Source organism: Colius striatus, chromosome 18 (assembly GCF_028858725.1).
Source record: "Colius striatus isolate bColStr4 chromosome 18, bColStr4.1.hap1, whole genome shotgun sequence".
NCBI classification, from domain to species: Eukaryota; Metazoa; Chordata; class Aves; order Coliiformes; family Coliidae; genus Colius; species Colius striatus.
This window is the reverse complement of record NC_084776.1, coordinates 10,076,441-10,103,589: the sequence shown is the minus strand read 5'-3', so window position 1 is coordinate 10,103,589 and position 27,149 is coordinate 10,076,441. Positions and strand designations below refer to the sequence as shown.

The window sequence follows — 27,149 nt, the reverse complement described above, 5'->3', positions numbered from 1 at the left end:
CAGATCATCTCTCAGCTGTCTCCTGGCTCAGCTTCAAAGCAAGTCAGCTCTTCTCTTCCAGATGAGACCTTTAACACACTGATTGGTTTGCCTTCCCAAGGAACCTGTGGCAGGTTGCAATGACAGGCTTTAATCCCTCTCTCCTTGCCCCACAGATACTCATGCCTTCAAGAAAATGGAGTTCCAGCCCCCAGAAGCAAAGAAGTTCTTCAGCACCGTGAGGAAGGAGATGGCTCTGCTGGCCACCTCCCTGCCTGATGGCATCATGGTCAAAACCTTCGAGGATCGAATGGCAAGTGCCTGCTCTGAGCTGCCTGGCTGTTAGTGCTGGGCTCAGCATCCAGATTGCTTGCTTTGGAATTCCCTGCTTAGCCTTAATCCCTTGTATTAGAGCTGCAGGAATGTGTGCAGCATGTGAAATCTGGCTGGGAGTCCTGTGCACAGCTGCTTTTGTGTTCTCCACATCAGGGTGAGCCACAGGGAGCTGCTTCCTGCAGGAATCCCCTCCAGGACACTTTGCCCTCTGGGCTGCTGGTCCTGCTGAGCAGGAAAGTGTGTCTAGATCTGAGCTCTCCAGCTCCAGAGAGACAGGGAACTGCTGGAGAGAGGCCAGTGCAGGGATGATCAGGGGACTGGAGCATCTTCCTTCTGAGGAAAGGCTGCGGGACCTGGGGCTGTTCAGCCTGGAGCAGAGGAGACGGATGAGAGACCTCATCAACTTACAAGTCTCTAAAGGGTGGGTGTCAGGAGGATGGGGTGACACTTTTTTCTGGAGTGTCAGCACAGGACAAGAGGTGATGGCCATGAACTGGAACACAACCATTTTCCACTGGAACACCAGGAGAAACTCCTTTGGTGCTGAGGTGAGGGAGCCCTGGCCCAGGCTGCCCAGGGAGGGTGTGGAGGCTCCTTCTCGGGAGGTTTCCAAACCCGCCTGGACATGTTCCTGTGCCCCTGATGGAGGGGAACCTGCTGTAGCAGGGGCTTGGGCTGGATGATCTTTAGAGGCCCTTTCCAACCCCCACGACTCTGGGATTCTGTAAGAAGTGGGTGAGCAGCAAGGGGCTGGTGTAACCAGTGAGCAGCCTGAGGGTTGTTGGCCATCCTCTTCAGCCCTGCTTCAGATGCAGAGGCCCAGTCTGCCATCAGGCCCCAGCAGAGCTTGCAACTTCCAGAGGCAAACTGCCCTGAGATGTGTTGCTTGAGCTGAACCTTGTCTGGGCCAAATCAAATCAGAGCCCCTCTCTGTCTCTGTGTAAATGCAACCCCACTGAGGCAGGAGGACTTGTTACAGTGCCTGGTTTCTCTCTTCTCTCCACAGGATCTCTTCTCAGCACTGATAAAAGGGCCCACACGCACACCCTATGAAGATGGCCTCTTTCTCTTTGACATCCAGCTCCCCAACATCTACCCTGCTGTCCCCCCTCTCTTCCGCTACCTCTCCCAGTGCAGTGGGAGGCTCAACCCCAACCTGTACGACAACGGCAAAGTGTGTGTCAGCCTCTTGGGGACATGGATAGGCAAGGTAAGGCTGCCACTCCCCAGCCCTGGGGAGCAGGGCCTCTGCCAGGCTGCTTTTGGAGCGAGCCACTTCCTACCAGACCAAGAGTCCTGGGTGGCTTCTCGTCTCGGGTGGTGCTTGAGCTGGGAATGGTTCTGGCTTTGGGCTCTGTTTTAGGTGTGTGGAGCAGGGAACTGGTGTGTGTAGTTTAGCTGCTTCTTGGGCAGTATTTGCCCCTTGTCTGTCATCAATGAGGAGCCTGTGGTCAGACCAGACAGACAGATGTCACCACCAGCATGGGGGGATGGTCTCCTGTGGTTTAGATCCCTCTCACTCACGCTGCAGACAAATCATGTAACATGGCACAAGCCCAGCTGGAGGCTTGGAATAAACAGAGCCAGGGAAATGCTGGGGAGATTGGGCAGGTAGATGAGACAGGGCAGCTGGGGAGGGGTTGGAACTGATGTCTGGTGTGGATGGTTACACCATCCCAGGCAGAACTGGCCTGATGGGATGTGGTGATGCCAAAAAAAGAGATCTGAGTAAGGACAAGAGGACAGCAGCACAGCACAGCACGTGCTTGTCGAGTCAGTCCCTTGTTCCTGCTGCAAACCACAGGAACTGGTGACAGGAATGCAGAGAGACTGGGGCCTCACTGCATCTAACAGTTACCACAGAGCAGGCTGGTGTTTCAGCCCTTTAACACACTTGTCTGTGCATTTCAGGGGACAGAAAGGTGGACCAGTAAATCCAGCCTCCTTCAAGTGCTCATCTCCATCCAAGGTAAATGTTCCTGCAGAGCCTGTGGGACGGGACAGGCAGAGGGAGGAGGGGCTGCAGGCTGAGGAGAGCCACAGCTGCCATCTGCCACCTCAGGGGGTTAGTGCTGCCTTGTGCTCTCACCTTGCTGGACAGTGTCCTTATCTCACCAGTTCAGCAGGCAAAACAAGTGCAAGCTTTTCTCATGCCCTGGTTTTTGGCTGCCTCCCAGGTCTCTGATACAACGCTTTCCCTTCTCACTGCAGCAGCTAAGCACAGGGCTGTTTCCCTTGTTATTCAGAGCTGAGGAAGGTGAACTACTGTGTCCTCAGCCTGTTACTGAAGCTGGTTGAAGTTGCTAAGCTGGCGTTGGTGTGCAGGACTCTGTTTCTCTCCAGAGTCATCTCCTGGTCCTGCATGGGCCCTGTTTTTGCACACAGTGGTGGTGTTGGCAGAGAATAATCAGGGGTGTGTCTAGACCAGCCCCAGGGCGTCTTGCCACAGGGTTTTGCCCTGCCGTATCTAGTTTGGGAGCAGACAGACTAAATCAGATCTCCTCCTCGAGGCCAAGTCTCTGTGCAGGGAGCCTGGGCATGTGGCTTGAGAAACCTTTGATCCAGAGGGAGGGCTCTTGCCTCGGCTCAGCAGGCAAGTCCTGCTCCTCTGAACCCTCCCAGTCCACCTGAATCCTCCCGTGGGGCAGCAGCAGCATGAGAAAAGCTGCTTCTCATGTACCTGCTGAGGATCTAAATTTAGCAAATTAAATACTAAACGTTTTACTGGAGCATCTTGGTGCTCTGGTGAAAGATCTCCTGCTGTCTGTGCACTCCTGGTCCCAGCTCCAGCAGCTCTAATGCAGCCTGTGGCAGGCTGCCAGCAGCCTGGCACTGCTGGGGCCGTCAGCACGGACGTGTCATTGCAGCAGAGCAGCAGCAGTGCTATGGGTGACTTACCACAGTGTTCACTGTCTCAGAACTGCCCTGTCTGCTGGGACTGGGCTGGGTGGGATAGGCCCTGGCCAGCCCAAAGCCTGTTACTGAAGATTGACCTTTGTTCTGATCAGGAGGAGGAAAAGAAAAACTATTGTAAGGAAAAAAAACCACAAAAGCTTTGGGTGTGTTTGGGGGTTCTCTGCTGGGAGGTGGGGGAAGGGAAAGGAGCTGTGAAGCCTTTCCCCTTCTGCCCTTTTGAACCTCCTCTGCTGTTGTGTGCCCTCTGCATCGTGTTGGTGGAGCTTTCAGCTCTGGACCTTGAGTGCTGCTCTGGGGTAGCATCTGAGATCCCCACTGTCCTTAGCAGATGGCCCAGACCCCTTCACACCCTTGGACACCAGTCCATTGCATCTGGCAGGTTGCTGGGTGTCCAACCTGGCCTCTGCTTCCTGCCTGAAGCCAAAGTGGCTTTGAAGAAGAGGAGGCTGAGGGGACACAGGAGCGCTCTCTGCAACTCCCTGACTGCAGTGAGCTGGAGGCTGGTCTCGGCTCCTAAGAAATGAGTGACAGGACAAGAGGGAATGGGCTCAGGTTTCCCCACGGGAGGTTTAAAGCATTGGGAAGAGTTTTTCCCTGAGAAGGGGTGTCAGCCCCTGTGCCAGGCTGCCCAGGGAACTGGGGAGTGCCCAGCCCTGGAGGGATCCCAAAGCCGTGGAGCTGTGGGGTAGCGGTGGCTGTGGCAAGGGGAGGGGCTGGACTCCAGCAGCTTCAAGGTCTTTTCAACTGAAACAGTCCCACGGTTTCCTGCAGCACATTGTGCCTCAGTCCCTTCCCTGAGCTGCCCACGTCAGGGTGGCCTTGGCTGCTGCGGGCCCTGAATCTACCCCCTTGGCACAAATCGAGGCCTCAGACCAAGACTCAGTGAAGCTTCTCCCTTAACCCCTGGCTCTCCCCTCCCCTCCCTAGGGCTCATCCTCGTCAACGAGCCCTACTACAACGAGGCTGGCTTCGACAGCGACCGGGGCCTGCAGGAGGGCTACGAGAACAGCCGCTGCTACAACGAGATGACGCTGATCCGCGTGGTGCAGTCCATGATGCAGCTCCTGCGCAGGCCTGTCGAGGTCTTCGAGCACGAGATCCGGGAGCACTTCCGCTGCCACGGCTGGCGCCTGGTGTCCCGCATCGAGGCCTGGCTGGAGACCAACGAGCTGCTGGAGCGCAGCCGCCGGCAGCCCAACGGGGCCGACCCCGCCGACAGCCCGGAGCAGGGGGCGGCCGCCGAGCTCTGGGACGGGAGGGAGGAGCCGGACGAGGAGCCGCCCGGCACCGGGGATCCCCAGCGGGACTCGGACCCGGAGAGCACGGGCCAAGCCAGGGGCTCAGACCTGGCCAGAGACCGAACGGACGAGGGGAAGGCTGCCCAGGACTCGGCCTCGCAGCCCAGCGTGAAACCAAAGAAGCGGAGAAAGAGCTACAGGAGTTTCCTCCCGGAGAAGAGCGGGTACCCTGACATTGGGTTCCCCCTCTTCCCTTTGTCCAAGGGGTTCATCAAAAGCATCCGTGGTGTCTTGCAGCAGTACCGGGCTGCCTTAGCGGGGGCCAACATCCCCGAGTGGACAGAGGACAAATAAAGCCACGGGGTCAGGGACAGGCAGGTGCGGGGAGAAGGGAAAAGCGGCAGAAGGGAAGTTGGCAAGCGCTGGCACCAGGAAACTGACTTCTCCTGCCAGCTTTTCTTCCTCAGCTTGGTTTGTTCCAAAGAAGGTGGTAGGCCTGAGTGCTCCAAGGAAAGGTTGTCTAAGCATGAATAGCTCTTTGCCCTCCTTCCTTCCTTTCCCCTGTCCCATGTTCCTCTTGCAGGTTTGCCCCTGGTAAGACCTGAGGTCTGTCCTGCAGCCACGTCCCCTCTGCACTTTCATCTCGGGGCACCTTTCCACACAAGGACTCTTCCCACCCGGTGTTTGCTGGGCCAGGCTTCGGGCCAGAAGCGATTTGCTGCAGTATCTGGAGGTGAAGGGTGATGCCCTCCCAGGCTTTCATTTTTCTCTGTGTTACCATGGGTTTGATGAACCTCCCCCAACTTTACCCACCCTCAGACATTGGGTTGTGTTTGTGTTGAAGCTGTCGAACCCTACGGAGTTGCTCCGGTCTTAGTTGTTCACAGATAGCAGGGAGATTCTTCCTCTCAGGACTTGGCAGAACCAGAGCTCTGCTGGCACTCCTGCTCTGGGAGTGCTGCTGGGTTTCCATCCAAGTCTGCACCTTCTGGCCAGTTTCTGGAAGCAGTTGTAGCCACCCCCACTCTTTCTCCAGAATAAGGCAAACTTCCCTTTCCCCACCACACACACCTGAGAGTACATGGGATTAGGGTTCTGCCTTTATCACTTCAGTATCCTTTCAGCCACCCAGGCTGTCACACAGCACTGCCCCAGCCGGGTCTCCTTGCTGGGCAGGGGCTGTTGGGGTGCTGTGGATGGGGCAGGGACTGGCACAGCTGCTGCTTCACCAGCTGTGGGCATTTGGGAGCTGCCTGAGCCAGGGTCAGCCCAGGGGAAGGAGCTGTTGTGTCCTGATGGGGTCCTATTGGAGCTGCAGTGGTTTGTGACTGTTCCTGTGCTGTGACTCAGCAGCTGGAGCCCATCAGACACTGGTGTGGGCTGTTATCAGTTCCTGCCCCTGGCAGCTGTTTCCCCATGGTGGCCAGGGGCCCCAGCTTTGTGGGCACAGCACATCCCAGCCCTGGGCCACCTTCCTCAAGCCCCTTCTGTGTGCATGCACTTACTGTTCCTTCTGCAGCTGGGACATCCCCCTCGGCACAGTTTGCCCAATGCTCAGGCATTGGAGGAGCACCCACTGAGCACCCACGTGGAGCACAGTCTGTGGGGAGAGGCTGTGGGTCCTTCCAGAGGCACAGGGAGCTGGCAGGGCCAGGCTGAGCCCGTGGCTCTACCAGAAGTAAGGACAGAGCTGAAACTCCCCTTTGTGTCCCCATCAGCCCTGGGCCAGGATCTGCAGCCAGAGGAGAGCAGGTGAATCTCAGCACCTTTGCACGGTGCTTCCTGCTGCTGGAAAGGCCAGGTCAGCACTCACATCCCCCCCACTGCCAGCTGCCCCAGCCAGGGCCCAGCTCTGCCCACTGACGGGGCTTTGGAAGGTCCCTCCTGCTCCTGGCCCTCAGAGCAGCAGAGTTTGGCTGGGAAGGATGGCCTGGGTCTGCAGAGCTCTCACTGCTCTGCTCAGGCACTGGGAGCCCCCCTTGCCCTGGCAGAGCCCCTCAGGGTGCAGAGAGGTGCCCTGAGCCCAGGCACCCCCAGCCATGGCCGTGTCTGATGACTGAAGCCCTTTGACTGAGGCTGGGGGCCGATGGGGGCAGAGGAGACAGCAGAGGCTCCTTCCACAGCCACTGAAACCTCTTTCTCACCAGATAACTTTGGGGTTGAGGATCTAGAGATGCCAACTTCTGCTGCAGCTGGGCTGGGAGGATGGAGGGACTTGGGGGTCCCTCTGTTCCCTGCAGCTCATCTCCTGGGGAAGGTGCTTCCCTGGGACCCTTCACCCTGCCCACATCCCCACCCCCCTGCACCTCGAGAAGTCTCTTTGTTTCCTCTGCCCATAATCAAGAGCTTTTGCACAGGTCCCTGGGGCTTCATGCCCAGGAGAGGTGTGTGTTGTGGCCCTGGCAGGGGAGGCTGCTCCTGACTGTCCCAGCCTGAAGCCTGCAGAGGTTTACAGATTTTCTAAAGCTTTTGATAATGTGAAGCTCCCGGGTGAGGAGGCTGGTGGTGAGCACACTGCAGCTAATGTAATTTTTTGTGTATGTATGTAATATTTAAGGGTAACAAAATTTAAAAGGCTAAAAACCTTAAAAACAAACAAAAAAAAAACCACACAAAAAAAAAAGAAGCCAAAGCATGATGCATATTGTGAGCCTTAAAACTGGCTACACGACTGTGTGCTGTGCAAACCAGAGCAGCCTGTAACTGTTTTAAGTGCTGGGGTTGGGGGAAGAAGCATTTACAAAATCAGGTTGTAGCCTTGATTCTGTACAGTATTTAATGACAAAGAAACCAACCAGCTGCCTGTTGAGGCCGTGCTTAGAGGTGTGTCGTTCCCGTGCAGATGTGGATGCTCGGTTGCTTACGATATCTGTATAAAGTGCTGTGTGACCATTACAACTTTTTTTACCTGCAGATTTGTTTTGTTTCGTTTTTGTTTGGCTAACCAAGGTGTAACAAAGGAGGGAAGATGACTTGCCATTAAATTTTTGCCTCTGTGAGTAGTTCTGACTGTTGTCTCTTTCTTTCTCCCTCCTCTGCCCAGGCTGCTGGCACTGGAGAGTCCTGCTGGGTGCAGTGAGGGGCTGGCCCCAGAGCTCTCCAAACCCCCTGCCCAGGGCATGTTGGGCCAGGCTGGTTATTTTGGGAGATACAGAGGCTGCCTCAGCGTGTGCCAGGGCTGGGGAGGAACCCAGGGCAAAGCCAAAACCCTTTGGGGACCCTCCCAGGCTGGGGGGCTCCAGCAGCCCCTCACTTCAGCCCCCAGGTAAGTGTGAGGAGAGGCAGAGCTGCTGCCTCAGGCTGAGCATCTGGGATCTTGTGTGCTGGGCCAGGAGAGGCTGGAGGGGGCTGGTGCAGGCAGGGGAGGGAGGGGGCAGCGCTGCCACAGCCGTGTGTCCTTGTTGGAGTGGCCCAGCCTGAGGCTGGGGGGCGGCGGTGGGAGCGAGAGGCTGCCTGGGCAGAGTCCACACTGCTGCCTGGCAGCTTGGGGAAGGGATTTGGGCAGCAAAACTTGGGCAAGGGAGGTCCCAAGCACCCTGCTGCCCTCAGCAGTGCAGAGACCCGGGGAGCCTTTGCATGCCAAAGCCCTGGGGTCAGCTCTGCAGAACCCACAGTCTGACAGAGGCAGCAGAGCCCTGAGCCTGCGCCCCCAGCCCGGGCTCTGGAGCCCTCCCCGAGCTCTGACCATGAAAGCATCCCTCAGCTGCTTTTATCCCTGGCCCAGTGCCGCAGGGGAATAGCTGGATTTTGGGAGGTGGTTCCCAGCTGCTCCTGCCTCGTTGGCTCAGGGCCCCGGGGCTCAGCTCTCCCCCAGAGGGGAGGGAACAATCGAGCTCTTCTTTTCCCGGATCTGCAATCCTAATTGCATAGTTTGCAGATGAATAAATGCAAACAGCCACCACTGTTTAGTCTTCTACTTTGTACTGGAGCGGTGTAAATGAGGTTTAATTACAGCAATTTCATCCCAAACAGGCTGAGCAATCCCCCCCAGGGCAGCCTCGGGGCAGGGACCTGTTGCAGGGCTCCAGCTGCCCAGGAAGGGGAGGGGAGAGTTGTGTCCCGACAGCCAAAGCCCCGGCTCCGGCACCCTGCTCTTTGAACCCTTTGCTTGCCCTCGCTGAGGCTGCAGCCTTCCCCGGGGTGTTTTGAGGCACCACTGCGGGGCTGAGCTCCCGTGCCAGGCCTAGCACGAGCCACTGGCACACCCCAAAGCTCGGGGGTGGCAGAGCCGCCCCCCATCCTGTCCCCAACACCTCTCCCCTGGGAAGAGCTCCTGGGGCCAGCGCTCCTGCCGTAAGAGGACGTTGCTGTGGCAGTGCTGGTGTGAGCCCAGCCAGGGCTGCCAGCCCCCAGCCCTGCCCTGGCAGCAGCTCTTTGCTCCAATACAACACCCAGCAGGGCTTTGTGTTTTCTGCAAACGCTGGATATTTATTGCATTTCTCACAAGAATAAACTCTGCTCCTACAGGAAGCTTTGGGTACAAACATCCTTACAAAAGTCGATGTCTTGGATGAGATCTCTTGGTCCTGACCATCCCTGGGGTGGCAGCGGCCCCGGGGCAGGGACGGGAGCGATGCCACGGCGGGTGGCTGCCGGACGGGGCTGTGCCAGCGCAGCCGCCCGGGGCCTCGTACCGGGGTAGCAGACGGGCAGCTCAGCGGCACCCAGTACCTGACGGGCTCGGGGCTCCTCCGCTGGGCCAGCGCTGGTGGCTGTCCCAAGGGCGTAAAGCTAAGTGTGGGGGCAAGGGAGGGGGTGAGCGCCCACGGCCCCCAAGAGCTATTGCTACGAGAGGAAGAGGAGGAGGTCGTTCCTGAGTGGGAGGAAGGCTCTGCCACCCTCACGCTGGGCCGTGCCAGCAGCTCAGTGCCGGGGTGGTGGGACGGAGAGGGGAGGGCAGAGCTCGGCCGCTCAGGAGCCGCTGAGGACGCGGCAGAGGCGGCCGTGGATCTGGCCCTGCACGGGCTCGCAGGGCAGCGCCTCCCCGTCCAGCGTCATGATGCCCGCGGCCGAGCGCGGCTCCAGGCGGAAGGCGCGGGCGCGCACGTAGCGCAGGTGGGCACAGCCCAGCTCCAGGTGCGTGCCCCGGCCCATGGCCAGGAACAGCTTCAGCAGCGCCACGCGCCCGATGCCGCCCGTCACGTAGAAGAGGTGGATGCAGCCGTCGTGCAGCCGCGCCGCCGGCGCCATCAGCAGGTTGGTGCCCAGGTGGGACTGGTAGATGGCGTAGACGGTGACGAACTCCTCCTCGGGCACCACGGTCCAGTGCGGCGGCACCGGCTGGCACAGCGGCACCAGCAGCGAGTCCGCGGGCACAGGGCCGGGCTGGCCGTTGGTGACGGGCACGGGGGCGTCCCGGGCTGCCGCGGGAGGGTCCTGCTCGGGGCCCGCGGGCAGGTAGGAGAGGCGGCCCTGGTACACGCGCAGCTTGGCCAGGCACTGCAGCGTGCCCAGGGTGAAGCGGGCGTTGCCCAGCCGCCGGTACTTCTCGCTCTCGATGTCCACGTCCGAGATGAAGCCCCAGCCGAAGCCCAGGAAGGAGAAGAGGCGCTTGCCCGAGGCCGTGCTGAGCGAGAGCAGGTCCATCTGCGTGTGCAGCCCCTTGCACAGGATGAAGGTGCAGTTCGTCAGCAGCTTCTTCTTGGCCACATGATCGTTGCTGCGAGGGACGGAGAAGGGGGAGTTTGGACCTCTCATCCTGGCCCGTGTGCAACCCTCACCCCAGTGTCACGGTTGGGATGTACCTCAGCTATGTTTGAAGTGGGGTTTGCTGGGGATGGGAAGGGTAAAACAGCTCCTGAGAGAGGGAACCGAGGTGGGGCTGCTGGGCCAGGGCAAGCCCTGTGCAGCGGGATCAGCCGAGCCCTGGGGAGGCTCCTTTGGAGTGAAGCTGTGCCAGACTCAGCCTGGCAAGGACAAAGGCCGTGGGGGCAGCTGGGGACACGGGGCTGCAGCTGATTGATGCTCACAGGGACTGTCTGAGGCTGTGCTGCATCAGCCTGTGGGGACCCAGCTGGGCACCTTCCCCTCGGCCCTTTCACACCACCGCCCCATCCCCTCTGTGGGTGCAGCACTGTGCCAGGGTCGGGGCTCACCCTGCGTAGTGGTTGATGGAGGCAGCCAGAGCGTTCCCAGAGCCCCCTGGCAGGATGCACAGCGGCTTCTTCACAGCCTCTGCCCAGTCCGGCCGCTCCATCAGCCCGTTCACCACCTGTGGGGACAGACAGAGCTGGTGGCACTTGGGGCCCTGCAGTGGCCCACACAGCCCGGGGGGAGCAGAGCCCACGGTGCCCCCAGCCTGGGCAGGACCAAGGCCACAGCTGCCCTGTTTTACCCCAACCCAGGTGTCATCAATCCCGTGCTGCTCCCTGCTGCCTTTGTGCCTCCAAGCTTGGCTCCTGCCCCGGGCACCCCTTTCCCCCCAGCTCCTTGTGGTTCTGGCAGGGAGATGCCCCTTGGTGCCCCTCACCTCATACAGCAGCCCATCCCCTGACATGACCACCAGCGTGTCCCACTGCGACAGGTCCTCATCCCGCATCTTCTCATGGGCATGGTGGGGTCTTTCTGCAGGAGAAAGCGGAGTCAAGCGTCACCCTCCATCCTGCTGCCACTCCCCAGTTGGTGACCCCAGCTCTCCTGTCCCCACGGGGGTCTCAGATGGGGGTGCAGGAGGTGTGGCAGTCACTCAGTGCAGCCGTGTCCCCTCATGCCACAACTGCCTGTGACAGCCCACCCAGCCCCTCACCCCGGCCAGCCCCGCAGCCATGGGGTGAGTACGAGGCCCTGGAGGAGCCTGTCCTGGCACACAGGCAGGATCCCAGAAGGGAGGAGGAGGAGGAGGTGAGGGAGCTGCTCGTGGCCTCACCGGTGATGAAGAGGGTGGTGGTGATCTCGGCCTCGTCCAGCATGGGCTGTACCACTGCCTGGAAGTCCTCGAGCGCGCGGCCGGCCCCGCTCTGCGGGTTCAGCAGCACCAGAGCTCGGCAGGGCCGGGGCAGCACCCCATAGCTGTCACCTGGGCAGGGAGAGAGGACAGGCTGGTGGGCTCATGGAGGGCTTTGTGAGCCGGGGCAGTGTTTGCCACAGCCCTACAGGAAGGGCAGCTGCTGCTCATCCCCACTGGCTGCATCTGTACCGAGGTGAGCAGGGATGGAGAGTCTCTGCTGGGAAAGGGAGCCGCAGGGCCTCAGCTCCAGCCCTCCCACCATCAGCAGAGGCTGAGGCCCAGCCGGGTGTGTGGGCTCTGCGGGACAGCACGAGTGCTGACTCAGCAGAAAGAGCTGCTGGTCTGGAGCTGAGTCACTGAAGCAGAGGATGTTTCCTGGCACTGCCCCATGCTGGGAACCCCCCTCAGCCTGGAAGGGGAGCTGGGGCCGGCTGCCAGCCCCCGCTCCTCTGCATGCTGTGATTTAAGCAGGCTGAACACACAGGCAGTGTTGTTACAGCTCAAACCCCTCGGGCCACCTGGGCCTGGAGCATCCCATCTCTGTGCCCGTCCCAGCCCAGGGCAGCACATGGGGCTCTGCTGAGTTTGACACCACCAGCTTGATTTTCTGCCCCTGGCACTGACCCGGTGGGGCTGGCACCCTCCAGGCCACATCCTTGTCCCCACACTGGCTGCTTGGGACCTGCAAGCCACGGGCTGCCCCTCACCCTCCCCAGCCCCTTATCAGTGGGCACCAGACACGAGGGGACTCTGGGACACGGCTGAAGCTCCGCACGCAGAGGCGCCTCGGCTCGGGTCAGGGGAGGCGGGTGGCAGCTCCCAGGCCAGCCTGGCCTCACTTCCCACAGCCGTCCCAGCTCACCACCAGCACTCAGACCCCTTCTGCCAACTGCCCCAGAGCCCCCAGGACAGGGGCATCCCTGCCCAAGCCCCAGTTGACAAGGCAGGTGATGGAAGGGCTTTTCTTTCTCCCTCTCAGCCTTGGAGGATGCAGAGGGAGAGCATGAGGCACTTCAAGAACCTAAACACAGTCTCAAGCCCACCATGCTTCTAACCAGCCACAGCATTTGACACACACACAGCTGAGAGCTGAAAATCCTGCCCGGAGCCGGGGCTGCTGCCCAAGGTCTGCGTTGGGCAGCGGGGGCTGGCAGGGACCCCGTACAGGGCACAGGGAGCAGGGTGTGGATAGGGACGGGGACACCATCCCCGTGTGGGCCTGCTGCGGTGGCAGAGGTGGAGGCTGCTGGTTCAGAGCAGATTTCAGCCGCAGCCCTTTCCCTTGCGCAACACCGGCCAGCCCCGGGCACCTCCTGAGGCTCAGCTGCTTCCCGGCACAGCATTCGACCTCAAACCCCAGCAGAGCAGACACTGAGTCAGCAGGGGAAGGGGCTCCAGCTGCTGCCAGTGCCCAACCTCTGCTCTCGCCCCTCAGCCCACATCCCCCCATGGGACACGTGTCACAGCAGTGCTCAGGCAGGGCCTGCGCTGCCACGGCTCTACCGTCAGCAGCTCCAGACGCTTCCCTGGGGCCCCACATCCTCCTGGAAGCTCTCTGGGCAGATGGCACACGTGTGCCAGGCTGGCTGGGCGCAGGGCTGTCCTGCCCAGTGACCCAGCTGGTGTGAGGCTGGCACAGCCCAGGACATGCCTGGCACATCCCCTCTCCATAGAGCCTCAGCTCTGCATGGCGAGGGCATGAGCACAGTGAGGGCTTCCTCCAGAGTGGGGGCCTGCAGCGGGGACCCAGCCCCTGCCAGGAGCTCAACAGCAGCTCCCTGCTGGATCTGCCCCCCAGGACCTGGATTTGCCCCCTCTGTGGTGGCTGCAGGGTGGGACACTCCTGGCAGCCCCACCTTGGGGCTTATTCGCTGCTGAGAAACTTCTTCTTTCCATCTTTGGGGCGAGATAAGGAGCGAGAAGCTTCCTCCCAGCCGCAGCTCTCCGTGGGGCTTCCATCCCGGCGGATGCTGGAGCTGACGGGCCGGGGTGGCCGTGGCTCCCTCCTCGCTGGGGCCGGGGTCAGGATTGCCCGGCACGGCCTTATCTGCCCCGCACAGCCGCAGCCCCGGCACGTGAGGCTGCGGGCCCAGGGTGTGGCGAGAGGCATTTTTAGCTCTGTCCCAAACCGGGGGAGGAGGTTTGCAAATCCTGCCGGCCCTCAGCTGGAAAAATAACTGCCAAATCCCGCAGCACCTTCCCCTGTCCTCCTTCCCGGGGCTCCCTCGAGGGCTCTGCCACACGAGGAGCTGCCTGTGCCCCAGCACCCTCACCCCCCTGCCATAAGGGCGAGGGTTTTCCAGCGCCAGGAGACTCACAGCTGCTGAGTTCAGGCTGGAAATAGAGCTGAGGAACTGGTTTTGCCCTCACCCCTTTCCACTGGCTGCTTTTTTGTTGTTGTTGTTGTTCTTTTTTTCTCATTATTCTTTAGGAAGAGCAGCAGAAAGTTGTTTTGTAGCTGCGGGTCATGTAAAAAAGCTGCATTTCCAAGCAGGGAGAGCTGGGCTAAATGTGATTTGACAGGATCCCTCGAACCGCATGCCTCTTAATTTCCAAGTCTGATCAGCGCGACTGGACAGCCAAATAAATGAAGTAGTGCATATAATTGCATCTCTGCTCAGACGCTCAAAGATCCGCCCGGCCCCGACCGCGGGACCCCCCCGCAGGCAGCCGCCGGCAGCTCCCGGGGGCGCAGCAACCGAGACCCGCCCCCCTGCCCCGGGGGGGTTCGGCAGCCCCCCGGTGATGGAGGGACCCGCCGGGGACGGTGCCTGGCTCCCGTCCTGCCTGCGTCAGCAACCAGGACTTTTTATTTCCTTGGTTAATGGTGCCCTTTGGAGCTTTGCTTGATACTGAACTGAAGCGATGGGGGCCGGGCGTGGGGGGCTCGCGGTGCGCCCACGGCCCTGCTGCGCTGTCGCTTTAAGGGTGAAGAGGAGGCGAAGCCGCCCCCGGCCCCGGGGCTGTGCACAGGGATGTCTGGGGCCGGGAGGGGGGATGCAGGTGATCCTGCAGGGATGCCGATGGCCTGCCCCCCGTGTCCCCGTCTCCCCCTGCCCCGTCCCTTCGAGCGCTCTCGGCTCGGCGTCCCACGCCGTGCCCCGGGACAGGCGTCCCGCGTGGGGACAAGCCCCGCGCCCCGGGACAGCGGCTGCCGGCACAGCCCCCCTGCCCCCTCCCGCGGCGCGCCCCGTCGGGACCAGCGGCGGAGCGGGGATGGTCGCCCGCCCCCCGCCCTCCCCCCTCCCCCCGCGTGGGGCGGCGGCGCGGTGCTCACCGTCCTGCGTGGGCACGGCGGGCACGGCGAGCTCCCGGATGGTGCGGCTCCAGGCCTGGGCGATGCGGAGGTTGCTCTCGGCGTCGGGTTCCCGGGAGACGCGGAAGGTCCGCGCCAGGCGCTGCCGGGCGGGAGGGCCCCAGCGCGGCCCGACGAGCGGGTAACACACCAGCGAGAAGGCGGCGGCGGGGGGCGCGGGGAAGGCGGAGGAGCCCACGCAGTCGGCGAGGCGGAGCGCGGCGTCGGGGCCGGCCGAGCCCCGCGAGCAGCCGCCGGCACCGGCCGAGCCCCGCGAGCAGCCGCCGGATCGCCGCACCTGCAGCTCCCGGGCCGTCAGCGTCAGCGAGCAGGCGGCCGCGCCGGGCTGCGGGCCCGTAGCGAACGTACCTTGGAGCAGCACCGGGTCCCCCCCGGGCTCCGGGGGAGCGCGGCGGCCGGCGGCCATCGGCGGAGCGGCAGCGGGACGCACCGGGGAGCGCCGCCCGCCCTGCTCGCTGCTGACACCCGCCGCGGCGCCCGGCAATGGCAGGCGGGGCGGCCCCATTCATAAAAACTTAACCCCCCCCCCCGCCTCCCCCCACGCCCCCGTGCCGGGGCTGCCCCGAGCCCCCTCCCCCCAGCGGCCTGCCTCAGTTTCCCCGAGCGCCGCCCCACGCTCCGGGCTGCGGCGGCTCCCCACGGGTGGGTTGGGGGGGGATGGGCATCCGGGCTGCGCGGCCCGAGCAAGGCTCTGCGGGTTGCCGGGGGGTTGCCGTGGGCGGCTCTGCCCTGCCCGGGTGGGCGTCCCGGGGGTGGCACTGCCGTGGCAGAGCAGCGGACAGGCCCGGCCCCCCGCGCCCTGCCCTGCCCTGCCCTGCCCTGCCCGGCCCCCCCCTGCCCTGCCCGGCCCCCCGCGCCCTGCCCGGGCGCTTCAATGGCATCTCTCGAGGGCGAGCGGCAGGGACACCTCGTCAGGGAGGATGGAGGGGTCGATGCCCTGCCCGTCGCTGGCAGGTATGGGTGAGGGTTGGAAGGTGCCATGGGCACGGAGCCCGTGGGCACGGAGCTGAGGACGGAGCCTGGAAGGTGCCGGTGCTGCCGGGAGCTGCTCCGTGCCCACAGAAGTCACTGCCAGCAGGTTTGGTGACGACAGGCTGACCTCCCGAGGGGCTGCTGGGCTCCAGGGGGTCTGGCCCAGCCTTGCAAGGATCTCGTTTATGCCAAGCAGTTCCCCTGGGATGTAGCTCTGCGCCACATGCTCCAGCTGGCACTGTGCCCTCCTGGGGCTCTACCCAAAGCAGAGCTGAGCCCCTGCACAGAGGAGCGGGCGATAAGCACTTGGACAAACACCATGGGAACGGTAAGGCAGCCAGATGGGTACCCAAGTCCCTCCCTCCGCCTCCCCTGGGCCTTCCTCGCCCTTCCTCATCCCTCAGAGCACCCTTCATGGCAACACTCGTGATGCTGTAACCTTGAGCTCGTGCCTCACTCTTCACATATGCTGTGGTTTCATTAGCAGGGAGCCCTCAGCCCTCTGTCCCCACTATAACTCTCTGGAACCGGCCAAAAACTTCCCAGAGTGACCTAACACGAGAGCTGAGGTGCCGTGATTTGGAGCATTGTGCTTTCCAAAAAGCCTCCACCAGGTGCTGTGGGTTCAAAGAGGTGCTTTAGAGGGGGTGAGGGGGCAAAACCCGCTCTCAGGTGTTTGTTGGATGATGCTTTGGGCCGGGGAAGGGCAGCACCTGCAGCTGATTCTGGGTGAGATTTGGGCGCAGCCGCTTCCCTGTGCTGCGATGCAGCGTTTGTAAACAGCCCCTGACGTCCTCGGCAAGGTGTCAGGGGAGGAAATAGCTGGATGCTGTGGTGTGCAGCGTCCTGACCTGCCCCTCACCCTTCTCGATGACTAACCCGCTCCTGATTTCCGCTCAGGAAGGCACGGGAGGGGGTGGGAGGATGTGAGAGCAGCTGTGGTGCTGCTCCTGGCAGGTGCCACGGGGCGATGAGGCTGCTTACCACCCTACACCCTGCCCTGGCCCCGTGCTGCAGGGATCCCCTTCACCCTGCCCTGGAAATAGGAGTCGAGTGTCTGGCTGGGCTCTGCTGGCCATGGCCATGCTATGGGCTGGGGAAAGGGGCTGAGCTGTGGAAGGCAGCAGTGCTGCAGCACTGGGCATGGGGAGGGGAAGGGCAGGGGTACCTGTGGGGGAGTGCCCAGGGCAGGGAGTGAGAGGGTTGCAGCCAGGTTATTCTTGGATGAGGAATGGGATCGGTCCAACCTCAGCGTCTGCCATGGCACCTCACGCCCAGGCAGAGCTTTTGCACCTGGGGCCAGTATCCGTGGGCAGCTCTCATGAACCCATCCTTGCACTGTGCCACACCAGGCAGATGCCCATTTCATGCCACAGCCAGCCCCCCGGCCCCCACCAGCCCCACACCAGTCCCTTTGCTCTCCAACAGCATGGGCTGATCCAGCCCTGTCCCTCAGACAGCGCTTGTTTGCCTCCAGATGCGCCACTGAACGCGGAAGTGAGACGCTCAGCGCTCATAAACACTTGGTTAGGGCTGTCTTAATTACAAGAGCCTTAACGAGCTCCCTTGATCTGACCAGCAGCCCGAAGGGTGCTCAGCAGTCGGGGCTCCTGTGCCATGGGCAGGTGTCTGCCCGGTGGGTTTGTCCTGATGGGCACCATTCCTGCCCTCACCACGCTGCAGGGGCTGGGTGTGTGGGAGGGCAGCACGGGCAGGCAGTGTGGGTATACAGTGTGGGGATGTAGTGTGGGGATGTGGCACAGGGATGCAGTGTGGGGATGTGATGTGGAGCCAGCATGGAGCTGGTGTACCAGTAGGGATGGCTGAGGGGGGAAGCCCCCACCTCCTTTCTCACTACAGAGGGACTGACCCACAGCTCAGGGTTTCCAGTCCAGTTGTGACCATGGAGGTCACCAGTCTCCCTTCAAGAGCACCCCTCAGACTCCCATCCTACGAGGGCCTGGGGGGTATCCCAGCCTCCAGAGACATCATTTGGGGAAGAAGGCTCATACATCCAGAGCACTGTGCCCCAGGCTCACTGGAGGTGATGGGTGCTCAGTGTTTGAGGAAGCTGAGACAGGAGCAGCAGACAATGTTTGCCTTGAGTTGTGCAAGAAGCCAAGGGTTAAATGTGTAATTAAACACCTCCTCATTTCCCTCCTGCCCCCAGGCCTGTGTCCTGTGTCCTGCTCCAGCCTCAGCTGCTAAAGGAGCTGGTGCCCGTCCAGGGAGATGGTCCTGGGGTAAGAAAGCAGGGAGGCTGGGGGCTTTCACCGCCCTCCAGCTGATATATCTGAGGCTCTTTGTGCCAGGGCAGGCCTGGATTTCAGGCTCTCACTGCCTACAGCAGAGGCGTACAGAGGACATGGCTCTGCTGCAAGATGAGCTGCAGCGTTTCCCTTCGAGGCACACAGCAAATCCAGCTCCTGCCTGCTCTGCCACCAGCTGCTTGGGGCCGGTGATGGGAGGGGGATGCACTCATCCCGGATCTGCCTCTTTTAGCATCCTTCCCACTGCTGAAGGTACAAGTCTCAAGGTGGAGCCAGAAATAGCGCGCGCTGCATCGGGGCTGGCAGGCTGCAGGGTTTGGCAGGGGGACAGGCACCGACTGCAGCAGTGGGAACTTTCCAGCAGCTCTTGCAGGAGCAGCCGGTGCAGGGATGGAGATGTTTTGGGACAGACTCAGCCCGAGGACTGTGGCTCAGCCCCCTCCCCAGGACAAAGGCATGGGGTCTCTGGCAAGCAAATGCACCCTCAGCCTCTGCCTGAGTGAGCCGTGGGGAGCAGGGATCACCCACAGCCCCAGCTGCACAGCGGGCTCAGGGCTTCACCCAGGAGGTTTCTCATCCTCCAAGGGGTTCCTGAATCCCAGCTGTGCTCTGCTGGGGCTGTTACCCAGCCCTGACCTTCTGCTGAGCTCTCTGCAGGTGCTGGCACAGCCCGGGACTCACCGCGAGGCCCTGGCCAAGGCCAGCAAGCTGAGCTCATTCCTCACACCTGATGATTTGCTCAAAAATACTTCTGAGGTCAGGCCTGCTCTGGGAACACACTGAGAGCCCACGAGGAGCTGCTGAGGCTGCAGCCACCACACACCCCGGTCCTCAGCTGAAAAGTCACCCCGATGACTAGTGCTGGCGTCAGAGGGATCCAGGCCAAAGAGCTGCCGTTTGATCTCCTCCTTTGCTGGGGGAGGCCCAATTTCAGGCCTTCGCAGGGTTTCCACCACTTCCCGGCTGTGGTTTCCTGCCCTGATGTGAGCACAGGCATTGCTGGGAGGTGAGTCACAGGCTGCAATAAGATCCACCTGGCTGCGTGCCGGAGGCTCCCTGGGCCTGAGGCAGCATCCCTGGGCTGAGTTACTGAGGGGGTTCACAGTGTCCTGCTGCAGCCCCCTCCTCTTTTCTGGCTGAGAAGGAGAGGAATTTGCTGCCATGGTTCCCACAGCTCCCCTTGGCTTGCTGGGCTGGGATCAGCGTGCTCTGGCCACCCCACCGGGCCTCCAGAGAGGAACTGGGGAATGGAGAAAGGGCAACACTGGCTCCAGCTCTGCAGGGAGCTGCCTGCAGTGGCTGTCCCGTCCTGGTGCTGTGCCAGCCCCACTCACAAACCCCCACCAAAGCAGCCTGAATGCACAGGGTGGCACCAAGGCCCTGGTTTTCTCCAGAGAGCAATGCAGGGTTTGGCAGAGCTGAGAAATGTTCCTCTCCAGTCACTGAAATTCAACCTTCAAAGCTGGCTCCTGGTGTAAAGGAACCCCCCAGGCTTTCCTTGCTGCGCTTTACCATTTTTTTACCCCTTAAAAGTGCAGAATCTCCCTGATGTCCCCATCCCCAGCACTGCTGAAACCCCTCTGCTCAGCAAATAACTGCATCCTGGCCAGCCAGTGGGCCTGAGCCTGGATAAGCCTTTTCAAAGGAGTTAAACCTGTTTAAAGCCTGACCCGCCCTCCTGATCCTGCCAGGCTGATAATGAAATGATGAAGAGCTGCCAGGCTGCTCTCCCCGGGCTGTGGGGGAGGTTTCTGCCTCCTCTGTACAAGCCAGGAGCTGGGATATTAATTACTCCCTAAGTAAACAGAATCCCTTCTTTCTTCTCCTTTGCCTGGTTGTAAAAGCAGGTGTGACTGTCGGCCTGCAGAGAAATCCCAGTCACTTCTTTATCCAGGAGAAAGGTTGGTTGGTGCAGTGATAACAGGCAGGATAGAGCTCAGCCCTACCTGGGCTCCTGGGGCTCTGGTCCCAGCCCCACAGCTCTGCCAGACAGCCCTGCTGGGGCTCTCCCCACAGGGATGAAGGTGATGGCACTGAGGGAGAACCTCAAAAACACAAAAGCAAGGTGGTTCTGGGGCAGGATGTGTGGTTGAGCCCCTCTGAGGGGTGCAGGGAGGTGCTGCTGCTGGGGTCTGCTGTGCTGGTGGGTACCCTGCAGTGCAATAGGCTTGTGGCATCTCAGCCTCGGGAGCTGAGAAAGGGAGGGGAGGTGACAAGGGCTGGATCCATCCCCTGCGGCTGGGGCGGCTCTGAGCAGCAGGAGTAAAGGGTGGTGCTGCAGGACCCAGAGGGAAAGCAGGGGCTGAGGACACTCAGAGAGGCCACACCAGAGGCTGGTGTGCTGAGCTGGCTCCATGTGGGAAGGGGTTAAGCAGCCCTTCCTTCTCCTGCACACCCCAAGGAGGCAAGGGCTTCAAAAGAGGAGGGGAACAGCAAGTACCTTCTTCCAGAGCCAGAGAAGAAGCTGGGAAGGGTCTGGGCACCCTGCAGAGGTGCTGGGTCTGTGTCCTTCCCTCACTTGAGGCACTTTTCCCCTGCCTGGCTGCTGCTCTGGGGTTTGTCCCATGGCCACGAGTGCCCATGAGGGGGTTCCTGGGCCACCTGGCAAAGAGGTGCTGAAGGTTCATCCCATGCTGCAGGGTTATTGCCAGCTTGAGGGTACAATTAGCATCACTTTTTGGTTTTGGAGTGAATCCAGACAGATGATGCTGTTAGCTCTCCCCTCACCTTACAGCAAGGATCTGTGAGTGGGGCTAGAAAAGCCCCTGCTGTGACAAGGCAGGGAGAAAGGACCTGTGGGGGACATGGGGGCCTTGGAGAGGCACCTGCGCTCAGCAGGGACCACACATGGCTTTGGTGGCAGCAAACTGCAAATGTCTGGGAGAGCTGTCTGCTGCTACACTGGGTCTGCTCCCACAGCAAAGAGGGTAATGGGTCTGCTGGGGATGGCACGGGTTGCCCTCACAGACTTCTCTGGAGGTTTTCAAAACCCATCTGGACACGTTCCTGTGCCCCCTGATGGAGGGGAACCTGCTTTATCAGGGGTTTTGGCTGGATGATCTTTAGAGGCCCTTACCAACCCCCACTATTCTGGGATTCTGTGACTTTCCTGGCTTGTACAATCAGGTAAGTCACCGTGGAGTTGTCTGGAGCCATCATGAAGGGAGATGTTGGGTAGGATCCCAGGCATGCTGCAGGGAGACAAAGCTTGCCTCTTGGTGCTCAGGAAGTGCAGCAGGAGCACATGGAGAGGACACTCATGTGTTTGCACCTCGTTTGCACTGAGGATGCTGTATCTTAACGAAGGCTGGAGAGCGAGAGCTTTTAATGCAGCGCTCAGTGGAGGGGACTGGTGGCCGTGCTGGGGATGAAATCGATGCCGTTTGCCTTCCCCGCGATAGCAAGTGTGGTCCTTGGGCTGGAAAGGTCAGCGCAGGGCTCTCCAGACGGGCTGGGGACACAGCTCTTGTGCTCAGACGAGCCAGCGCCATCCCCTGCGGGGAGGCCGAGACCTGGCCCCGGCCACGGAGCGCGGCCAGAGCGCCGCCGCCGCCATGTTGGACGCGGGCAGGGAAGCCGCCGCATTGAGGTCGCGCTTCGCACCGCCGGGCAGCAAGCGGGGAGGCGGCCGCGCCGTCAGCCGCAGCCGGGAAGCGGGCGGTGCGGCCCCACTGACGAGGGAGAGCTTGCGGCCTTCTCACGCCTCCTCCTCAGGTACCGGCGCGGTTCGGGCAGTAGCTGACGCCGCGGCGAGGGGAAAGCGCGGCCGCAGTGCCCTCAGCCAAGATGGCAGCGGGGGCGGGCTGTGGGCGCGGGAAGATGGCGGCCGCGGGGAGCAGCGCGGCGGCCGGGGGCGGGACTCGCCGGGCTGCGTGAGGGGAACCCCCCATCAGCCTGAGACCTCACAGGGAATCCCTTTCCACCCACGCCTTCCCGCTCACCCCAGCTGCCCCAGGCAAGGCAACGCCTGCCTGCCTTGCTGCACCACCCCCATTGCGGGGCTTCCCTGCCCTGGTCCATGAGGTGCCTCTGGGTGAGCCTGGGCGGGTTTGGGTTGGGCTTGCTCTACCTCCCCCATTCCCCCAGGCTGCTCTGTTTCATTTTAATAGTCATATTTTTCACCCCCCTTCTATACCCTGCCACAGGAGTGGACCAGCAAGACCATAGGTAGCGGAAGGGTTCTCTCCTCCTCCTCCCCACCCCTTAAGGGGCGGTGATCGTGGCGGAGAGGAAGAAAAGGATGCCACGGAAGCTGTTGTTGCCTTATAAATCTGTTTTCTCTCGTTTTCGAGCTCCACGGGGGTTGCATGACTCTTTGGCGATGAACGCAGCCAGAAGTGGCTACCGGGTCTTCTCGGCCAACTCCACGGCAGCCTGCACCGAGCTGGCGAAGAGGATCACGGAGTAAGTTCCTTCTCTTCCAAGTTTCTTTCTCCCACCTCTTCCGAGCAGGCAGGCTTTCTTCAAAGCGGCTGCAGAGGCTTTTGGCATCCTGCAGCCTTCCTCAGCTGAAGGCATCTGCAGCAACCTCCACTGCAGAGGTTTTGCACTGAGTCTTCAGCAGCTTTGCCCTTCTGCTCAGTGCTTGTTCATCCCTCCCCAGAACTTGCTTTGACCCGACGATGAAAATGGACCCGCTGCTTTCTGCTTCTTTCTTCTCTGCCACCCGTTTCAGTGCTGGAAAGGCCGGGTTGTAGAAGAGGCTGTTACTTTTGGGGAGGGAGAAGGTGAAACATAGCAGAACAAAGCTCAGAAAGCTTTTTAACTGTTCTGGGAGATGCTCAGAACTTTCTCTGCTGCTTTTTGTGGGGATGAACTGGCGACTTTCCGTGCCCAACAGTTTCTCTGCTTGGGGCAGAGGGAGCTTTGCCTATGCAGCCTTCAGGGCAACACCTGCAGCTGCACTAACCAAAGCTTTCAGTGGGGCAGGAGACGTGGGCAGCACAGGCTAACAAAAGAGAGTTTAGTTTAGGGATAAAGTGTGCTCTTCTTTTTTAGCCCATCAGTTTGACCTTGGCTTGGCAGGGGGGGATGCACTGGCTCCTGCTGAAGGAGGTGTGTAACAGCTGTCAGCCTAAAGCAGGATTTGGATTTCTTTTCTGTTTCTTCTCCTCTACAGTTCATAGGAAGCTGCTCCTAAAATCGAGGGGTCCAGTGCTTGTTTGCCTGCTACAGCAGACAGCATCCTTGCTACGCCTTAGCCAGCTGACAGCCCATTCCTGTCTCCAAGGAGATATTAAATTGAAAACATGACTAAATACAGGTGTGCTGCCACCTTAAACTGCAAAATCATTTTGCCATTTGTCCAGCTAGCTTAAACAGTGTGTTCAATCCTTAGCACAGATTATCTCCACGGAGCTGCCTTGGCTGTCTGGCTAGGATTAGTGGTGTTGATGGGATGCATGTTGGATAAGAAGGATGGACTTCTTGGGGTGTGAGGTGGAGAGGGAAATCCTTGTGTCTGAGAGGTTTTTTTGTGATCAATTCTGTATCACTTTCACTGGTACAACTCTGAAAATCAAGTCTCTTCATTTAAGAATGAAGTTTTGCAGCAACAGATGGACATGGTTTCACAAAGCTTGTCCTGCTGCATCAACACAGAACCTAACAGGAGTCCCTTGGGGATGAGCTCCAAGTTCTCAGGCCTGAAACAGCAAATGAGTGATTTTTATTTGCCCTTGGTCTTAAAAAAGAACTTAGTTATTTTGAAGATGTGAGGAGAGCCTGGGAGCACACAGCTGGCTGCACCCCTCTGCAGAGAGTGAATGCCAGCAGGATCCAGGGGTGACCTCCTGGCTGTCCTTCACAAAGGAAACCTGCCACAGAGGCTGTGTGAGCTTCCTGCCTCGGCTCTGGTGGCAGTGAGGATGTGATGTGAGCTGCTTCACCTGAGACATAAGGGCCCTCTGCAACAGGGGAGTAGTGACCACTCTGAAATGGAAGGTGTGAAGCAGGTGAGGTTTTGGTGGAGGGGGTTGCAAAATCCACAATTAGTGGTGTGGATTTGCCCATGGTAAAAGGTGTCTCAAAAAGAAAGGTGTTTCCAGCATCTTGTGGGGTGGTTTTGCCCTGACTTCCCTCAGGAGCTCAGGGATGGTTCCAACATCTGTAATACATCCCTTGTTTTTTCAGGTTGCCAAAGATGGGTAGCTGCTGGCTTTCCCACTATGTCCCAGCCCAGCCTCTGCTTCCCTGGGGAGGTCATTTGCAGCTCTTAATAGATTTGGAGCAGTTTTAGAAGGGTGAGTCTGTCCTCTCATATTGTGTGATGGTTTTAAAGGCTTTTTATAACCTTTGGGATCAGTACTAAGAAAGCTTTAAAACAACACGCAATATGAGCAGGGCCCTTTGAGACACTTGTCCATCCAGGCTCTGTTACTCTTTGCCTGTGGGTGTGGGATGTTAAAATGGATCTTTGATGAGTCCTGGCTTATCCTTTAAAGATGTCAGCCCTGGAGAGGAGCAGTGTGACTCCAGCCATGCAAAGCTTCCATAGCTGCTTTCGGTTCAGGCTCTGAGTGTGGCTTCCTGGCACACTTCCCATCTTTTGACAGTTTGCCATTATTCATTCTTGTCTGGGCATAGACTAGATGGTTAGTCTTAACTTTCACTTGGAGTTTCCAGAGCTTTTGTTTATGTTAGCATCTGCTGGGGACAGGGGATGTGGCTGGCTGGGGAGAGCCAGATTGTCAGACTTTAAATAATAAAGGAGCTCGTTAGAGTCAGGAGCACTGAAACATCCATAAAGCTGTTCACTTGCATCTTATCAACTGAGAGGGGTGATTTTTTATTTAATGGGTTTGTTCTTCTTTCCTAGATGGAAAGAAAAGTCCTGCTGCAATTAGGACACTTGGCACCTGATTACAAGCTTCCTTTGCAGGAGAGAAAGATAATTTCTGTGACCGGTGCTGTTCCCTAATGGGCCCCGTGTGCTGCTGCAGAGATTGTGTGCTGCTGCAGGGAGGGAGGTCTAGCAGATCTCTTTAACTCCACAGTGCAGTGGCTGCATTTAGCTCTCCCTCTGCCTGCAGTGCAAGCACAGAGGGTGCAAATACTCGGTTGCACTCCCTGGTTGTGTGTTTGGGTTGGAAGGGGTTGCTGCTGGAAGCTGGCTGATGCCTCTGCAGTGCTCCTGCAGGTCTGCGTTGACGTGGGACGTGATACTATTGTAAACTCAGTGCAGTCTGGGGATGGGAGTGGTGTAGACATTCATTTGCTTTGCAGCATGGAAAGTGCTGGTGATCTAAAGGCAAAAGCAATGCTGTGAGCCTAAACAACATAGAGGAAGGAGGAAAAGATGGAGACATTTTAGCGTACAGTCTCATACAACCTTGTATTGTTTGCAGGGTGTTGCTTCCTCATTAAACTGTAGGTGCCTTGTGGGCTGTTGACATTTGGGCTGTGAATTTGGGACAGGTTTCACAAATGCTTCTGTAGCCACAGCTTAGTATCCTCTTGGCATATGTTGAGACTGCAGAAAGTTAGAACATCTTTCCTGGGCAGTCTTTACAGAGAGAAATATTCCAAACTGATAGAAATCAGTTGTTCTGAGTAGGATTTTTTAAAGCCACAGAGAGAATTCTGCTCTCAGATGCCATCAGGTCCTAGAGGAGTCAGTTCAGTGATGGAGCTGGTGTGAGGATGACAGAGCAGAGCAAAGAGTGGGGCTTTCTCTATCAGGAGCAGTGAGTGGTGCCAGGGAAAGCCTACACTAAAACCTTGAAAAGCTGGGAGCATCCTGGGACAGGAGTACCTTGATTTCAGTGTGCCCAGCCTCCTGCTCTGGGCTGGGCAGGACAGTGTGTGTGTGCATAGTGCTTTTAACAAGTCCCAGTTCTGAAGACTGCTGCTTTTAAAAACCAGAAATTGCACCAGGGTTTCTGTCTGCTTTGGATGGAGAAGGGAGCTTCCAGAAGTGAATGTGTGCTCTGATGCCTGTGTGTGGCTGATTAACAAGTGAGATTTCTGCGAATCCTGTAAAATCAGCCTGACCATTCTCCAGTCTGAAACACTTTAGTATTGACAGAAGCTCCATCTCCCTCTGGCCAAATACTGCATCACAGAGGAGGGGTTTTGTCCACAGAGCTCCTTTTGCTTGAAGATGTGACTTAGCATACCCAAAGTATGCTTTTTGTGTCTCTGTGGGGATGTGTGCTGAGTCCTGTAGTGGCAGCAGCCTCTTTCCCATGCCTGCAGACGAGCACTTGGCCATCAGGGCACCCCTGCTCACACAGTTGTGTCATCAGTCCTGAAGCCTAACACAAGCAGAGTTCTTGCTGTCAACCTAATTTCTCTGTTGTCTAAAGCAATGGCTGCTTGGGAGCTTCTGCACAGATAGAGAAAAGAGCTGGAGATGGAGGGGAAAAAGGGAGAAGTGATGTGAGGGGAGGGTTTATCTTTGAACTCTGTTACAGATGGTTGCTCCTGGGCTATGTGGTAGCTCAGGCCCTGCTCTGCCCTTGACTTCACTGTGAACCTCCCTTTTGACACAAGTCCTGTGGAATTTGATGTTTTACAACAGGAGCTGCACAAACAGTCCTCTTTGTTGATAACCTTGACTAAACCAAGGGGATTTTTCAGCTTCCTTCACTGGCTGAAGGTTCAGTTTGTGAAGCCTTCAGAAAGGGGGTTGGTGGAAGATGTGCCCTTTGGGTAAACACTTGAGCTACTTTTGGTGGGGCTGCCTGGCAGTCCAGCTGCTGTGCCTGCAGAGTGCTGCAGGCAGGGTTGATGGATGACTTATGGTTAGTTTTGTCTTGTATCCTTCCCATTGCCACTGCTCACGTTTACTTGCAGCCAACAGCTGGAGCAGAGATGAGACTGATTGTCTGACCAGAGCAATCCACTACTGCTCATTCTTGTAAGCTGGCAGCTGCTTACTTACTGACTCTTCTGTGGCTATCTGCACCCAGGTTTGACAAGCTGAGCTGTTTAGCATCCTTTTTTCCATCAGGGAGTGAGCTTGCCTGTCCCATTTCTTGTTCCAGCAGCACAGAAGCTGCATTGCTGCAGTGTGATCTGAACAGCACCGGGCTCTGGTTTCTTCTTGCCAGCTACATCCTCCCAGGGCATCACCAACCCCTGTGTGTTTGCCACCACTTGACATTGAAAATGCCACCTTCCAAGAAGTGTTTTGCTGAGATGTGTCTGGCTGGACTGTTTTTAAAGCTTTCCTT

At 59.1% G+C, this 27,149-nt stretch overlaps 3 protein-coding genes across 9 annotated transcripts in view; 2 read left to right on the top strand and 1 right to left on the bottom strand.

Annotated features, from left to right (window-relative positions):
* UBE2O (ubiquitin conjugating enzyme E2 O) overlaps positions 1 to 7,471 on the top strand; it is a 65,166-nt gene extending 57,695 nt beyond the window's left edge. The window contains exons 15-18 of the mRNA XM_062010652.1: positions 156 to 292; positions 1,322 to 1,525; positions 2,227 to 2,284; positions 4,159 to 7,471. Coding sequence (XP_061866636.1) covers positions 156 to 292; positions 1,322 to 1,525; positions 2,227 to 2,284; positions 4,159 to 4,823 — 1,064 coding nt within the window. The 3' untranslated portion in view covers positions 4,824 to 7,471. The remainder of the gene's footprint in view (positions 1 to 155; positions 293 to 1,321; positions 1,526 to 2,226; positions 2,285 to 4,158) is intronic.
* Positions 7,472 to 8,870: 1,399 nt separating this feature from the next.
* Positions 8,871 to 15,213, bottom strand: SPHK1 (sphingosine kinase 1). Of its 3 annotated transcripts, none has more exons than XM_062010716.1 (5): positions 14,693 to 15,213; positions 11,335 to 11,484; positions 10,939 to 11,033; positions 10,565 to 10,680; positions 8,871 to 10,128 (listed from the first exon to the last, which is right to left on the bottom strand). In XM_062010716.1, exons 1-5 carry the CDS (start codon positions 15,135 to 15,137, stop codon positions 9,381 to 9,383), a joined length of 1,554 nt encoding a protein of 517 aa, XP_061866700.1. In that variant the 5' UTR covers positions 15,138 to 15,213; the 3' UTR covers positions 8,871 to 9,380. The 3 variants fall into 3 exon arrangements, with proteins under 3 accessions (XP_061866700.1, XP_061866701.1, XP_061866702.1); XM_062010717.1 differs by having other exon boundaries at positions 15,080 to 15,210; XM_062010718.1 differs by lacking the exon at positions 14,693 to 15,213 and adding an exon at positions 13,272 to 14,442.
* Positions 15,214 to 17,873: 2,660 nt separating this feature from the next.
* Positions 17,874 to 27,149, top strand: part of PRPSAP1 (phosphoribosyl pyrophosphate synthetase associated protein 1) — a 29,089-nt gene continuing 19,813 nt past the window's right edge. Inside the window, exons 1-3 of one of the 5 annotated variants that reach the window (XM_062010719.1) lie at positions 17,874 to 18,225; positions 18,735 to 21,687; positions 22,266 to 22,377. In XM_062010719.1, the coding sequence (XP_061866703.1) occupies positions 21,528 to 21,687; positions 22,266 to 22,377 (272 nt within the window). In that variant the 5' untranslated portion in view covers positions 17,874 to 18,225; positions 18,735 to 21,527. Of the gene's footprint in view, positions 21,688 to 21,723; positions 22,007 to 22,118; positions 22,378 to 24,129; positions 24,216 to 27,149 lie in introns of those variants that run through there. The other 4 variants (XM_062010720.1, XM_062010721.1, XM_062010722.1 and 1 more) reach the window with 4 other exon arrangements.